Genomic DNA, 13409 nt, shown 5'->3' with positions numbered 1-13409 from the left:
GATATCAAGTGAAAATTTACTAATTATATGAAGTTATGCCATTATGATGCGTTGAAGAAAATTATGAAATACAAAATTAGTCTATATATATATGTATAAACAATTAGACTTTTTGATATAAAGTGAAAATTAGTCTATTTAAAGTAGCAAAATTCCCATCAAAATGGTATTTTTCTCATTTAAGATTATAGTTAATTTTCTTATTATTTTTTAGTTGTTGACTAAAGGTGTAAAGTGTCTATTAAAATACTTTAAGGTGTAAAATACAACTAGTGTAATAGTTCGTGAAGATTTTATGCATTTAACCCTAAAATAAATGACTATGGACCATACTAGGTACCTATGGGACTACCACAATTTTAAAAGTACGATACTTTTCAGTCTCTATAATTTATTTTTCAAATAGTAGAATTATAATCCCAAATCATGAATTGTTTTCTATAATTGTCTCTAACAAATGTTATAATCCTCAACATCTCACTTTACTCTTTTATTTATTCATTGGAAAACATTCATACAGTCTATTTTAAAAGTCTTTTCAAAGTCAAAAACTAGAGCTGGTTTCACGAATCACCTGAAAATAGGGTTTCAATTGCAAAACTTGTCCGACTAAATTGAGACCAACTCTAAATCCAAGGGACTAAAAAGTAATTTTCGCCCATAATAACTTCTAACTCGCCTTGCTACAAGAGGATTAGAAGAGTACGAGGACAAAAAACGTGTGCATCCTGAACGCCCACGCAAACGATCATAACATCCCAATCAAAATCCACGACAACACTTCATTCACTTATTTTACTCAAAATTACACGTTTTTCTCTCCTCCTTGTGCCATCTTCTAATCGATCATTGAGTAATTTCCCAAATTTTTTGGCCAAAAATTTGATATTAAATAAGCAAAATTAAGTAAGGGCTATTCATAATATGTCAAACAGGTCTCAGTTTTGATCCATGGGGGACGGATATATTTCAGCTGAAAGAGGAACCGAGCACTTGGATTCTAGGGTTTTGGACCCTGATCCTGAATTGGTAACAACCACTGAGGCCCTCAAGTTTTTAAAATTTTTCCTGTTGAATTATGAAGATGTATTATTTCTTGTTCAATTTATTCCAGTTTGTTGAGGTTTAGCTATTTTCTAGTGTTAAAGTTTTGTTTTTTGTTAAATTGATTGATATTTTAGGGACCCTTTTTGGAGTTATTAGTTCATCTGTAAGTATCACAGTTGAAGGTCGGAACCAAAATTCTGGGGGAGGAGGAAAAGCTTATGATTTTTTTTTTAATTAGTTCTCTTACACTTATTTTTGTTTCCAATGTGGAGACGTATTGGATATTTAAGGCAACTAATTGTTCATGTTTTTTCCAAACTTTGGGTTGTTTGTGACTAGGGTCTTGGAAAAGTTGGATTGTCACAGAAAAGTATAGTTTGGATTGGATGGGTTTTAATAGTATTGGAGAATTTGCTGAAAGGAAGATTAAAACGAGAATGAAAACGGTCCAAATCAAAGTTTTTTTATTTTGTATTTTTTATAACTTAAAATAGCAGTGTCTGAAGAGCTTTTTAGGTTAGATACTGTTTGGATTATACATGTGTTGGTGGTTGAGTTAGTGCTTTCTTGACCGGTTTGAGAAATGGCACTTCTCAGAGTTGATATCTGACTAGAGATGTTTTTAAAACAAAATTTATGTTGTTCCGTTCTTTTTGCATGTTCTAGAATTTGCATTGTTTGCATTATACATAAGAATGTGAAACTGCCAATAAGAGAGTGAGTGGGGCTTACTTTGCTTATGGAGGCTCCAAGTGTTTCAGAAATCACATTGCAAATGAAAGGAATTAAGCGTGTTTGAGGTTGCTTTTTTACCTTCATTGCAATAGAGGACCAGACCGATGGAATATCGATTCATATTGGTTTCTTTGCCTTGTTATTGCAGCACTTGATCACAGCTATAATCTGCTTTCAACTTTGTTCAATGTTGAAGAAGTAATATTCACTTTGTATGCATTAAATTCCCATTCTTGTGATATGCTCTGTTCAAGTAATCTCTTAGTCTCTTTATTGTTTCTTGGCACCTATTAAATTGGGTCTTTCAGAACAAGCGTAGGTGTTCACATTATGTTTTAGATGGTCAAACTCATACCTTTGCAAGCAGTCCATAATTTGTAGATCAGCAACCTCATTTTTTTTGTTTTTGGTGTTTCTATTCTGATTATAGGGTTCTGAGAGACCTTGGAAGCACGTAGAGCTTTTCAATCAAAAGTATATGGCTAGAAGCCTTAGCCAGAAAATGGCTGAACCTGCATCGGAATCGCTTACATGCACAAGAGATGAAGTTGTGGAAAAGAGAAGTTTGAAGAGTGGAGAAATTTCCCAATCTGAAGAGTTTGTTGCTAAATTATCACTTCAAACCACAGGAGAGGAGAGGGATGACAATAATGATCTCACAAGAATACAAAGTAAACCAGAAAGATATGGAATGGAGCCACATGAGTCTGTGATAGAAAATACTACAAAGAGAGCTTTTCTCAACCACCAAGGGGCTAAAAGTGAAGAATATGGTTATAAAGCACAGTTAGCAAACACAGAGGTTAGTAATGGTACTAATGGATATCTGGGCCAACAAATGGCTAAGCATGTGGAGAATGATGTCAACCTACCTGACTGTACACAGGATGGAAATGGTGAGAAGGAAGATTTTAAATTCCAGCAGATAACTAGACGTGATAAATCTGATGCTTATTCTTCTGAATACATAGAAGAGATTGGCAAGAATACCAAATCTGTATACCCACAACCAGACAACATAGAAGCTGGTGATGAAAATTCGCCCTCAAATGCTGGAGTGCAAAGTAATCAGAGTCTAGATTCAGATGTAGGCCCTCAGAAAGGAAGGTACTTCTATTACGATACACCTCTTTTTGGAGAAACCGGATCTTGGATTCCTGTTTCTATTCCACCAATGTCAGAAAGTGAGCATGACGAGTGGAGCAGAGGTTTTAGCTTAAACGGAGGGTACCTTCCGGAAGGGGATATGGGCTTGAGTGGGTTGGTAGGTGAAGACAAGGAATTGACCATGTGGGATGTGGTATTGGAAATGTTACTTGTGGCACGAGGGAAGGTCAGTTCCATGGCTTCTGGTGATATTGATACAATTTCATGGATATCTGGTCACCTAATTGAGCAAGCATGGAAAGAGATGGCTGAGACTCTCACAGAAGCTAACTTCGGTAACGCCCAAGAAATTCTTGAATCAGACCCACCAAAATGGTTGCCTGACAGTGCAGCTTCATCTTGCATGTTATGCAGTGTGAAATTTCATCCAATTATGTGCACCAGGCATCATTGTCGGTTCTGTGGAGGTATATTCTGTGGAGAGTGCACGAAAGGAAGGAGCTTGTTGCCAGAAAAGTTTCGCACTGGGGATCCGCAACGGGTTTGTGATGTTTGTTTCGTTCGTCTTGAGTCGGTCCAGCCATTCTTGATGGATCAAGTAAGCCGTGCTGCACAGTTGCCAACACATGATCTGACTGACCTGAGTACATTAAGATCCTGGGTAAATTTTCCATGGGGCCAGTCAATGGAGTACGAGATCTACAAGGCCACAAATACCATTCGGGGTTATACTAAGGTATGGAGCTGGTTCAATTTTACTCTTTAACTTTCTATAAACCAGCAGGTTAGACCACAACATTGCGGTTAAAGACTCTTGTGCGGACTCTATTTTCTAGACACTTATTGCTTGGCTTCCCAGCTTTTATAGTTCCTATTGTGCATTCACTATCTTATTGGGTGACATTTTGTCTCATGGACTCAGTAATTTTATAGGGGAAACCTCTGTAATTTCTTCTCTGTAAAAGCATGTGAATTATGTTGTTTTGGTTTCCTGAATGCTTTTTATGGACCTTGTCAAGAATCTCATGCATGTATGACTGCTCAGGTTGGTTCTCTGGCACCTGAAAAGAAAATTCCAGAAGCTATTCTACGAGATGCGAAAGGGCTAGCCATACTCACTGTTGTCAAAGTAGGAATGATGGTTACATACAATGTTGGAACTGGATTGGTGGTTGCTCGAAGGGAAGATGGTTCATGGTCTCCACCCTCTGCCATATCTACCTTTGGTGTGGGCTGGGGTGCTCAGGTATCTAAATTTTCTTTCTTAGCTAAGCAAGCAAAGCATTCATTATAATAATGCCATGGTCTGTTTCACTGTAATCCTTGTGTAACTAAATTCCTCAGTAATGATCTTCACACAACGATGCCAAGGTGTGTCCTCCCCCTCCCCCCCCCCCCCCCCCCCCCCCCCCCCCCCCACAAAAAAAAAATAAAATAAAATAAAAAGTCAGTTCTGTTTATGGTTGTTGCACCAAACTATGGAAAAGCAAATGTAAAAAGATAAAAAGTTATCTGAAACTTGTGCATTTTCCCTTACCACTTCTATATCTCAGGGGAGTCCATGCGCAATTTACAGGACAAGAATAACAATGTTTTTGTGATCTTGGAGTAACTTATTTTTTAGCCTCATTTTTTCTAAGTGAACAACCCAATTAACACATTTTCAGTTCGAACATGATTTTCTTTCTTCAAGGTCTGATGAATGAAATCATACCAGATACCATGCTGACCTCTTGCTATGTATGTGGTCATAGGCTGGAGGAGAATTGACTGACTTCATTATAGTGCTGAGAACTAATTCTGCTGTGAAGACCTTCAGTAGTAATACACATCTATCAGTTGGAGCTGGTCTAAGTGCTGCATTTGGAATCATTGGACGCACTGCAGAAGCAGATGTGCGAGCTGGTGCTGGTTGCTATGCAGCTTGTTATACATATAGCTGCAGTAAAGGTTATTTTTCCTTTCAAGACCCCTTATTTGTTATAGAGAAATTTTGCAATTTGAGTATTGAGGTTTTTTTTTTTTCAAATCATTTGCTTATGCTTAACTAAAGGAGAAAGGGGGCATAAAACTAAAGGAGAAAGGAAAGAATTGCTGTTGCCTGCTTTTATGTGCATTTGCATTAATTACCGCAGGGTCAAAACATTGCAAGTATTGCCTAGCCATTGTTCTTCAACATTTAAATTGGAAATCTTCTATATTTAAATGGATGATTTGGTTAGTTGAAGAACTGCTAGGGTCTGAATGTGAAGATAGATTTAACAGTATTCAGCTAGGCAATTCTCTAACCTAGAAAAAAAATCATATTATGCTTGTTATTATAGTGTATAAATGTATGTAGCCCCTAAAGTGTAGGTGGTTTACTTTTTATAAAGTCTTGAGAGTCAATTTCTGACATCCTGCGTCGTGCAAAATCTATGTTGTCAACCAAGCAGGTGCTTTTGTTGGATGTTCCCTTGAAGGGAGCGTTGTCACAACCCGGGCCCGAGAAAATTCGAGATTTTATGGTAGCCAGTTACTAAAGGCATCTGACATACTTATTGGATCGTTGCCAAGGCCACCTGCAGCAGCCATGCTCTACCGTGCACTGGGAGATCTATACCAGAAGCTTTAAGGGCTACCATTACAGTTTCGAAAATGTATAGTATCCTTTGCATTCAAGGTTCAGGAGCTGAAGTTCGTGTCTCTTGAACTGCTGTCAGCCACTTTTATTCCTTCGTATACGAACAGTTAATTCCCACAATTCTTTTGCCAATGTAAATAGCTGCCTAATGGTGTACAGTATTGATTAAACTAAAGGAATATGTGCTATATCTGACAAAAGCGAGGGAAGCTCCCTTGTCAGATTTACATTCATGGTCATATTGAGAAAAGGAAAAAAGGAAACTGGTGCACTTTGTTCTTCTTTGAAATGCATTAGTATTTGCTTCGTTGCAATTCGCAGCTTTAACACAAGGAATGGAATGGCCGCCTTGGGCAGACCTGAGGTCTTTAAGGAACGTGCTGAACTGTTGAATTCACATGGCACGCTTCTAGACTAGTTGGTTTAGAAATTATCTTAAAGCAAGAGTCCTGCTCTTTGAAGAGTATAAACAAGTCCCAAAAAAAAAAAAAAAAAATTCCACCCAAGTTGCATTTATGAAAAGGGGCAAAAATGATAAAGGACCTCTGCCTAGCTTGATAATATGTTAAATTTCATGAAGAGGTTACCATCTGCTTCTACTTGGTTGTTCTGCTTCTAATTGAAAAAAGGCGACAGAAAAAGCAACAGTGATCTATCAATTTTCAAGCCACACACGTCAGGAAGTAACAACAGGTAGACACGAAACTTGTCAATTGTCAGAACTAAGTTACCACAATAGTCGTCCTTCACATTCAAGCCGATTCCAGTTACAAACTATAATCACATGTAACGAGTGTTTGTATAGGCTGCAGATGGCGAAAAATTGCCGTAAAATGAAAAAAGAATGTGCAAAAAGGGAAGAAAAATGGGTGGAAAAAGTTCAAGAGCCACTCATGGAATATCCATTTATACTGAATATCTAAGCTTTACTATCTAAGACGGTGAAAAAGATCTAAAAAAATAAATGGAAAAAAAAAAAAAGAATATTTCCCCTATTCTACATTATAACATCACTGATTCCACCAATTAATAATCCTTCAGAAGTATTGACACAGATAATCACTTCATCTTTGCAAAAAGGACATCAGCTCATGCACACATACTGACAGATTGATATTCTGTTCCGCATAAAACTCACTCCCTATCTGCAACATCAAAACAATTTGTTAACATGTCAAATGAAATTTATGTGATACACTGCCACAGTTGGACAATCTTGTACCGCTTACCTGGTTTTAGAGTTCCCTAAGGTAAGCTCAAGATCATCGGATACGAATTCCTCATGTATCCTCTCCCCTTCCCACGGCTTGACCAGTCCCTTGGTACTGTTGCCAAATGCAAACTCAGCAGAAACAGCATCAGCCATGGGGACATCAGCAGTTTGATCAAAACCAGCTGCAATAGCTGGGGAGCATGCTCCGCTCTGCCCTGGAGTCCACATGCGGGATCCTCCATTTGAAAGTGGCTCTTTGATGCCAAATGGATTTGATGCAACAAGGCTGAAGGTTGGAGATGAAGGCCCATCTTGGGGAGTTTGAACACCGGACAGCCACCCCGAATCAGGGGGAGTCTGACGACTGGGACTAGGTGGGGTAGACGAGGGTAAGAAGGCGTATTGCTGTCCCCACACAGAACCACATATTTGTTCATTCCAATTATCTTGCATCCGTGGGGTCCGGGCAGTAGGAGAACTCAAGGGAGGGGTGACTGGAGCACTTATAGAGCCACCAGGGATGTAAATATGGTGTGGGAGCTTGGATGAAGCAGGTGACGAGCCGGATGATAAATTTTTAAGCCAAGGTATGAGGGAATTAGCATCAGCACTACCATTTGCATTGGCAGCATAATGGGATGAAACAGGGCTTGGGAAGGATGATGACGAAGGACTTGGATTGTATGATACGCCAGGACTTGGTTGGTATGATGAGCAAGGGCTCATTGTTGCAGAACCACCAATAATATCCATGCGTTCAGCAGGCTTGCATCCCTGCAAAGGAATAGAAATCATAAGCTCAAAAAGGTAGGAAAAAAATCTTTGGTATCAGCAAGGTTCCAAAATGCAGGCACTAATGCATGCCTAGAATCTAAGGATCTATTGCAAGCAGACATGAATACTTCTTTAGCGTGGAGGTAACTTGATGTAACACATCCTGATTTCTATATCATGATCAAGACTTTCATAACTCCCAACAAGTTTAACATGTTTGTTGTAGGAAGGATGCCCCATAAAAAGATGTAGATTATGGATGCAAGGCATTTTAAGACCACCATTCAAGGATACACAGTGAAACATTTAATATTTAGTTACTGAAAGCATAGAACTATAGAACACAGATGAGGAAAAACAGGAGACTAAGCTGTTTCTAGAGCATTCCAACATGCATTACGTTGGTCCATAATATGGCTACCTAGCACTGAATTCTCCATGAGATAGCCAACACCAACCACGCATGGAGTTTTGGACTAAATATAGTTGGATATTACCTGTTAGCTTATTCCTTAATTAATCTGAACTAGAAACCTAAAATGTTAGCGCAACAATCTAACTTCAATTTCTGGAAATCGCGCCCCTTGACAAGTTAGCTATTGTTTGCTTCATATAATCCAATGTAATTTACACTATTTTAATAAACCCATGACCAATCAGCCATATTATGTAAGCATGATCAATTTGATTAGGCCAGTAAAAAAATACGAACAAATCCTTGGAAAAAAAGAATAACTACCCGAACACCCAAAAAAAAAAAAATCCAAGATTGGTTCTATCTATTTGCTGAGAATTTTCTGCATTTGTTTTCCTTTTCTGCCAAAACAATCTTTCAGCAAGTAGAATGGAACTTATTAAGATAAACTCCAAAAATAGTTCGGTCATCATAAAACCAAACAAAGTCATGGGAACCAAAGCAAATAACGTTGGTTATTTTTGGATTTATATTAACTTTCGTAGATATTTCTGCACCTAATAAGATCAATCAAAATTTTGGACCCAACAAATTTTGAATTAGAAGGTCAAAGTAAGGACCTCATCCATGGGAAGATCAGTTGGTTTTCAAGATAATTTACGTACCAAATCCTCAGATGTCATTTTCAGCATATATTTAAAATCCAATTTCGCTTCCAAAAACAATATTATCATCTATACATCCGCATGTCCAATCTAAGCCCTTCTCTTTCACCTTACAAAATCAAAATCACTTATCTTTTTTTTTTTCAATTTCTATTGCCTTTAAAAAATCAAAAATTAAATCATGCCACAAATTTCAATGCTGGTGACCAACAAAATCAGTTAGTGTGTTTGGACAGCCAATTATTTGGCCAAATATATTTGCTGACATCACCATTACAATTTCCAATACACCTTTTTATCTTCCCAATTATCTTTTTATCTCACATATATCACATCACAAAAAGTATTACAGTAAAAATATTTCAAATAACTTACAATACAAACACACTCAGTATTATCTAAAATGGTGGACCAAGAATTTGTACGCACCCCAGATCCACAAAAGCGATTCTAAAGCATATCATGATGGAACCCCAAATATAAGAAAGATACCTGTCCCCCCCTCACCCCTTTCCCCTCTCCTCCAACCCAAAAAGTCTCTTTACCAAAAGACAAGAGAAACATACAAATCACCATCATAGCAATGTCAACTGCATCGTTAGACAATTCCCTCCCCTTCCCCCAACCTACAAGGGGAAAAAAACAGAAAAAGGAAAGAAAAACACCCAGCACAGTAAACCCCAATAACTCAAACAGCCATGACTGAACTGGACCACAGCTCCTCTTCATCCAATCCCACTTTATTCAACTGTACAAAAATCCTCCACGTTTTTTTCTGTATATGACCCGGGGTGGAGAACTTGAAAATGATATCCCAATTTCCTTGCCAGCTCAAATGAGAAGGTTGGATAACTAGCTCTCCCGACTTTTTACAAGGTTAAAACCACGCGCTCCACAGCCTTGTTCAAAATCATCACTGGCTCACTGCATGTAATTATCATAAAGTTTCTCATATCTACTTTCCCCATCTATCTCATGCTACTCCTACAGGCTACAACTACTATACCAATTTTGAAACCAACCCAAAAAGATAAACAAACAAAACTAGAAAAAGTGAGCAAACAATTTAGGCCCACAATTGACAATCAACACACCCCACCTCCACCGCAAAACCCAACAAGCCCACGCTTCCTATGAGTAAGAAGAAAAAGGTGTTAAACCCGGGAATCTAGGAAGAGGATAGACCCCAGACAAACCTGAAAAAGAAATTTTTTTTGAAAAAAAGAGAGAGATTTACCAACTTAATAAAAAAGGGGAAAAAAAACCCAGTTTGGCGTAAACCCCATTTCATGATTTAGAGTCCAGTAAGTGCTGCACCATTGGTTGTACTCTTCCTGTGAAAAGGTATACTCTTGTCCTAATCAAGTACCACCAGTAGTGAAAATATTGTATGAATTTTACATGCCTAAAATGCCCTTTTGAAATATGAAAATTTCATAAAAGAATAAAAATGTAAGCCACCGTCAAAGGGGAAATCTAACCACAGTAGATCTAAGCTGCAACTCGCAGAGTACAGGTGGAAATTTGACAGATGCCCTGACGATTGGGGTAGCTGAATTGACTAAACTACCCATACTAAGTAAATTTAATTTACCTCTACGAACATGAACTTATGACTTATCCCCATTTTCAAGAGGCTATTTTTGTCTAAGAGTGAATTCTCCAGGTGGGATGTCCAGAAACCTTCCCCTGACGATCAGACTGCATAGATTGAATCTAAGACGTTGTCTTTCCACTATCTTCTCTTTCATATTTTTTATTGTTTTTTGGGCTCGGCTAAAAAACATCCAATAAGAAAAAAAGAGAGAATCTTTTGAGCTTCGAGCATTTAATCTGGGGTAGTTAAAATTTTGCAGTCTGAACGTGATCTACTTTCTTCTCAACTGCAAATTTTACAGACGGTTAATTTAAATCTGCATCTTTTACCACTTGAATAGCATTTTTATTAAAAATAATAATATAGAAAAAGACTAATCTCCAACGCTACCATGCTAACGTGCGCCGAAAGCAAGTGGAGCGCAATTTAGCAGTCGGCATCCGGACAACTATATCGCAAAAGCAGTTGACTGGCTCAATCAACCGCCCAATAATGAACCGGTAAACCATGCTAACATGAGCTGAACGCACCCGGCGCTCTTTAGCACCCATTCAGTCTTCACTTCCATGAATGGCTACCTGGCTACTAACGTTGTTCATTTAAAAAAAAAAAATCATACAATACTTGAAAGTATTTTTTGAAGATTAAGAAGTGTTTTCAAGGGGCAAAAAAACACTAGAATCAAATTCCAGATCGACGGACGATTGGAAACTTACGACATCACCGGCGCAGAATTTTTTCTTTTTTTTGAGTAGGATAAGTCGTCTAACCTTTCTGTAAGTGGTGCCGTCTTCTTCAACGACCCAACCGGCTTCGTTACAGAGAGCTTTCAAGACTTCGTTATTATCGCAATGCTTGGGGAGCTTAAAATTCCCGTACATCCTCAGTCCGGCGAAGATCTTGGCGGCGATCGCCCTCCGCCGCCGCTCTCTCCGCTTGTTGTTCTCTCTTTCCTTCCATGTCGGAAGCCTCGTCCCCGACGTCATGTAATGAAAAAAAAAAAGACAGATACGACGCCGTCTATCAACCAACTCCCACCCAGCTCCACCGGAAAAATTGACAAAAAAGCACCGGTTGAACCGGGGTTGGATTTATTTGGGCCGGTTTGATTGGACCGGGTTGGGTTTTTAATGAGTGAAATGATGAGATGAGAGTCGAAATAATTGAACGAGGACGGAGGATTTGAGGGGTTTAGAAGGCGAGCGAGCTAAATATTGGGGTATGGGTGGGAATTTGCCATTGGGATTGTAAAGAATTAACGAGATGTGCCATTCATGGATTCTTTTAATTCCGATGAAGACCTGGAAATGCGGGTCGTGCACGTGTTTAGTCTTTTGTAATAGAGAGAGAGAGAGGAGACTGTCAATTGCAGCAGTTGCAGGGAAAGTCTGTGAAAACGTGGGATGATGCGGTTTTATACGGCTGCGTTCTAGCTAAGGTTTCTTATTTACTTTTTAATATAAATAGGAGATTTCAAATCCGTAATCTCTTATTATTCAAGTTCTCGAATCCTTCGATCTATCTTTTTTTTTTCAGTTAAGATTTATTGCTTCATTTTGATCTAATATAATATTTTATTACTCTCTTGTTCTACTTTTTAATTTTGTTTAAACACTCTCCTTTAATATTATTGTTTCCATAGAAAAATTGAAAAAAGTTTAGGTGAAATACACTTTGATTAGATATTTAATGTTATTTATGAATGGACTAAGAGCTTGAAAATAATTTGGATGAACACAAATTTGACTGCAATGCTATATAACATTGTCGAAAACCAATTAGCATTCACTATTGTGACACCTTATAACGAACAAGATTGATATTGGTCTTTTCAAACCTTCGTCCCTTGATTTTTAACGCTACTCGATATTATTGATATCAAACAGTTCGATATTTAAGGATTTACTAATGAGTACATGCTATGCTATTAAAATAAAGGGAAATTATCATTATTTCTCAAGCATTATGCATCAAGGAATTTAGAGATATTCTATATAGATTGAAGATTTTTTAAAAAAAAAAATTGTAGAATGATATTGTATTACTTTTTGTGATATGATATATGTGAGAAAAAGTGATTAAAAATATAAAAAGATGATTAGAAAACATGTTTACGATGTGCAATAAAAAAAATTTCCCTAAATATTTTGAAGAGGTTTTGAAAATGTTATAAATACATAATAAATGTATAGGAAGAATTCAATTGTATTCTTGAATTTGAAAGTGATTGAGTAACAAATTTTTTTAAATAATATTTCACTTGCATTATAAACACAATTTTCAACCCAACTTTTTATATTTCTAACTTCTCTTCATTTCACATACATCACATCATAAAAAGTATTATAATAATTATTCCAAATAATACAGCGTCCAAACACTCGAGATTCGACTGACTAGATTTCGAAGTTAGAGCTTTGAACAATAAAGAAATTTATAGCTTTTCTTTATAAGAATGGTAAGATCTCTAAACACACACACATATACATATATATATATATATATATATATATATCAGGACCTCTAGGATTAGTTTTAGTAGTATAACTAGTTTTGTACCCGTTCGTTAAACAGGAATTTTCGAAAAATAATAAATTATTTAGTCAATTTTATAAAAATTTCGATACGAAATACAAATTTAATGTATATTTTATTATAACTTTTCTTAAATATATTACTATATACGCATTGTAATATAAATTTGAACATCTAATTCTGTAAATAATAATTCAAAAATAGAAAAAATAACATTCGACAATACCATAACATTAAAAAACTTGAAAATAAATAAAAAGTGCAGTAAATAGTATCAAATAATATTCTACTCTTCAGAAACTTGTTTTTGTTTTTCTTCTGTTTGAACATTCTCCTCAATTTGTCCGTGCAAATCAATTTTTATTGATTTTTCATTATCACTGCATGATAGCAAAGCAGGATAACTAAGTATAAAAAAATAAATGATTTATCGTATTCAAGGTTGTGTATAACAATACGTAAAGATTATAATTTAAGAAAGTAAAATAGTATATTAAATCTACCTTCTCATGCAAATCTTTTTATGAAGATTCCATTCCTTTGTGGTTTTTGTTGAACCCTTTGATGAATGATTCATATGAAGTGTATTGAAATGTTGTTGATTAGAATTATTTGTTATACTAATTGAGATCTGGGAAGAAGATGCTTCATGTTGGTATTGGTTGTCGGTTCCACCAATCTGATAATGATTTATCAAA

The 13409-nt window shown here is 36.7% G+C and overlaps 2 protein-coding genes and 1 pseudogene across 4 annotated transcripts; 1 reads left to right on the top strand and 2 right to left on the bottom strand.

The window, feature by feature from the left end:
- Nucleotides 1-13409, bottom strand: part of LOC140035510 (cytochrome P450 81Q32-like) — a 166243-nt pseudogene that overhangs the window by 105179 nt on the left and 47655 nt on the right.
- On the top strand, nt 708-5801 carry LOC113726220 (uncharacterized). Its single transcript, XM_027249816.2, has 5 exons — nt 708-1029; nt 2213-3625; nt 3935-4135; nt 4644-4839; nt 5325-5801. Exons 1-5 carry the CDS (start codon nt 952-954, stop codon nt 5501-5503), a joined length of 2067 nt encoding a protein of 688 aa, XP_027105617.1. The 5' UTR covers nt 708-951; the 3' UTR covers nt 5504-5801.
- On the bottom strand, nt 6379-11561 carry LOC113726219 (BES1/BZR1 homolog protein 4-like). 3 transcript variants are annotated; one of them, XM_027249814.2, is made up of 3 exons: nt 10947-11558; nt 6742-7499; nt 6379-6657 (listed from the first exon to the last, which is right to left on the bottom strand). In XM_027249814.2, the coding sequence occupies exons 1-3, from the start codon at nt 11160-11162 to the stop codon at nt 6654-6656; spliced, it is 978 nt and encodes a 325-aa protein (XP_027105615.1). In that variant the 5' UTR covers nt 11163-11558; the 3' UTR covers nt 6379-6653. The 3 variants fall into 3 exon arrangements, with proteins under 3 accessions (XP_027105615.1, XP_071930604.1, XP_027105616.1); XM_072074503.1 differs by lacking the exon at nt 10947-11558 and adding an exon at nt 9817-10930; XM_027249815.2 differs by lacking the exon at nt 6379-6657 and having other exon boundaries at nt 6738-7499; nt 10947-11561.

The sequence above is a fragment of the Coffea arabica genome, chromosome 2c (genome assembly GCF_036785885.1).
Source record: "Coffea arabica cultivar ET-39 chromosome 2c, Coffea Arabica ET-39 HiFi, whole genome shotgun sequence".
NCBI classification, from domain to species: domain Eukaryota; kingdom Viridiplantae; phylum Streptophyta; class Magnoliopsida; order Gentianales; family Rubiaceae; genus Coffea; species Coffea arabica.
This window is presented reverse-complemented; position numbering and strand designations above follow the sequence as displayed.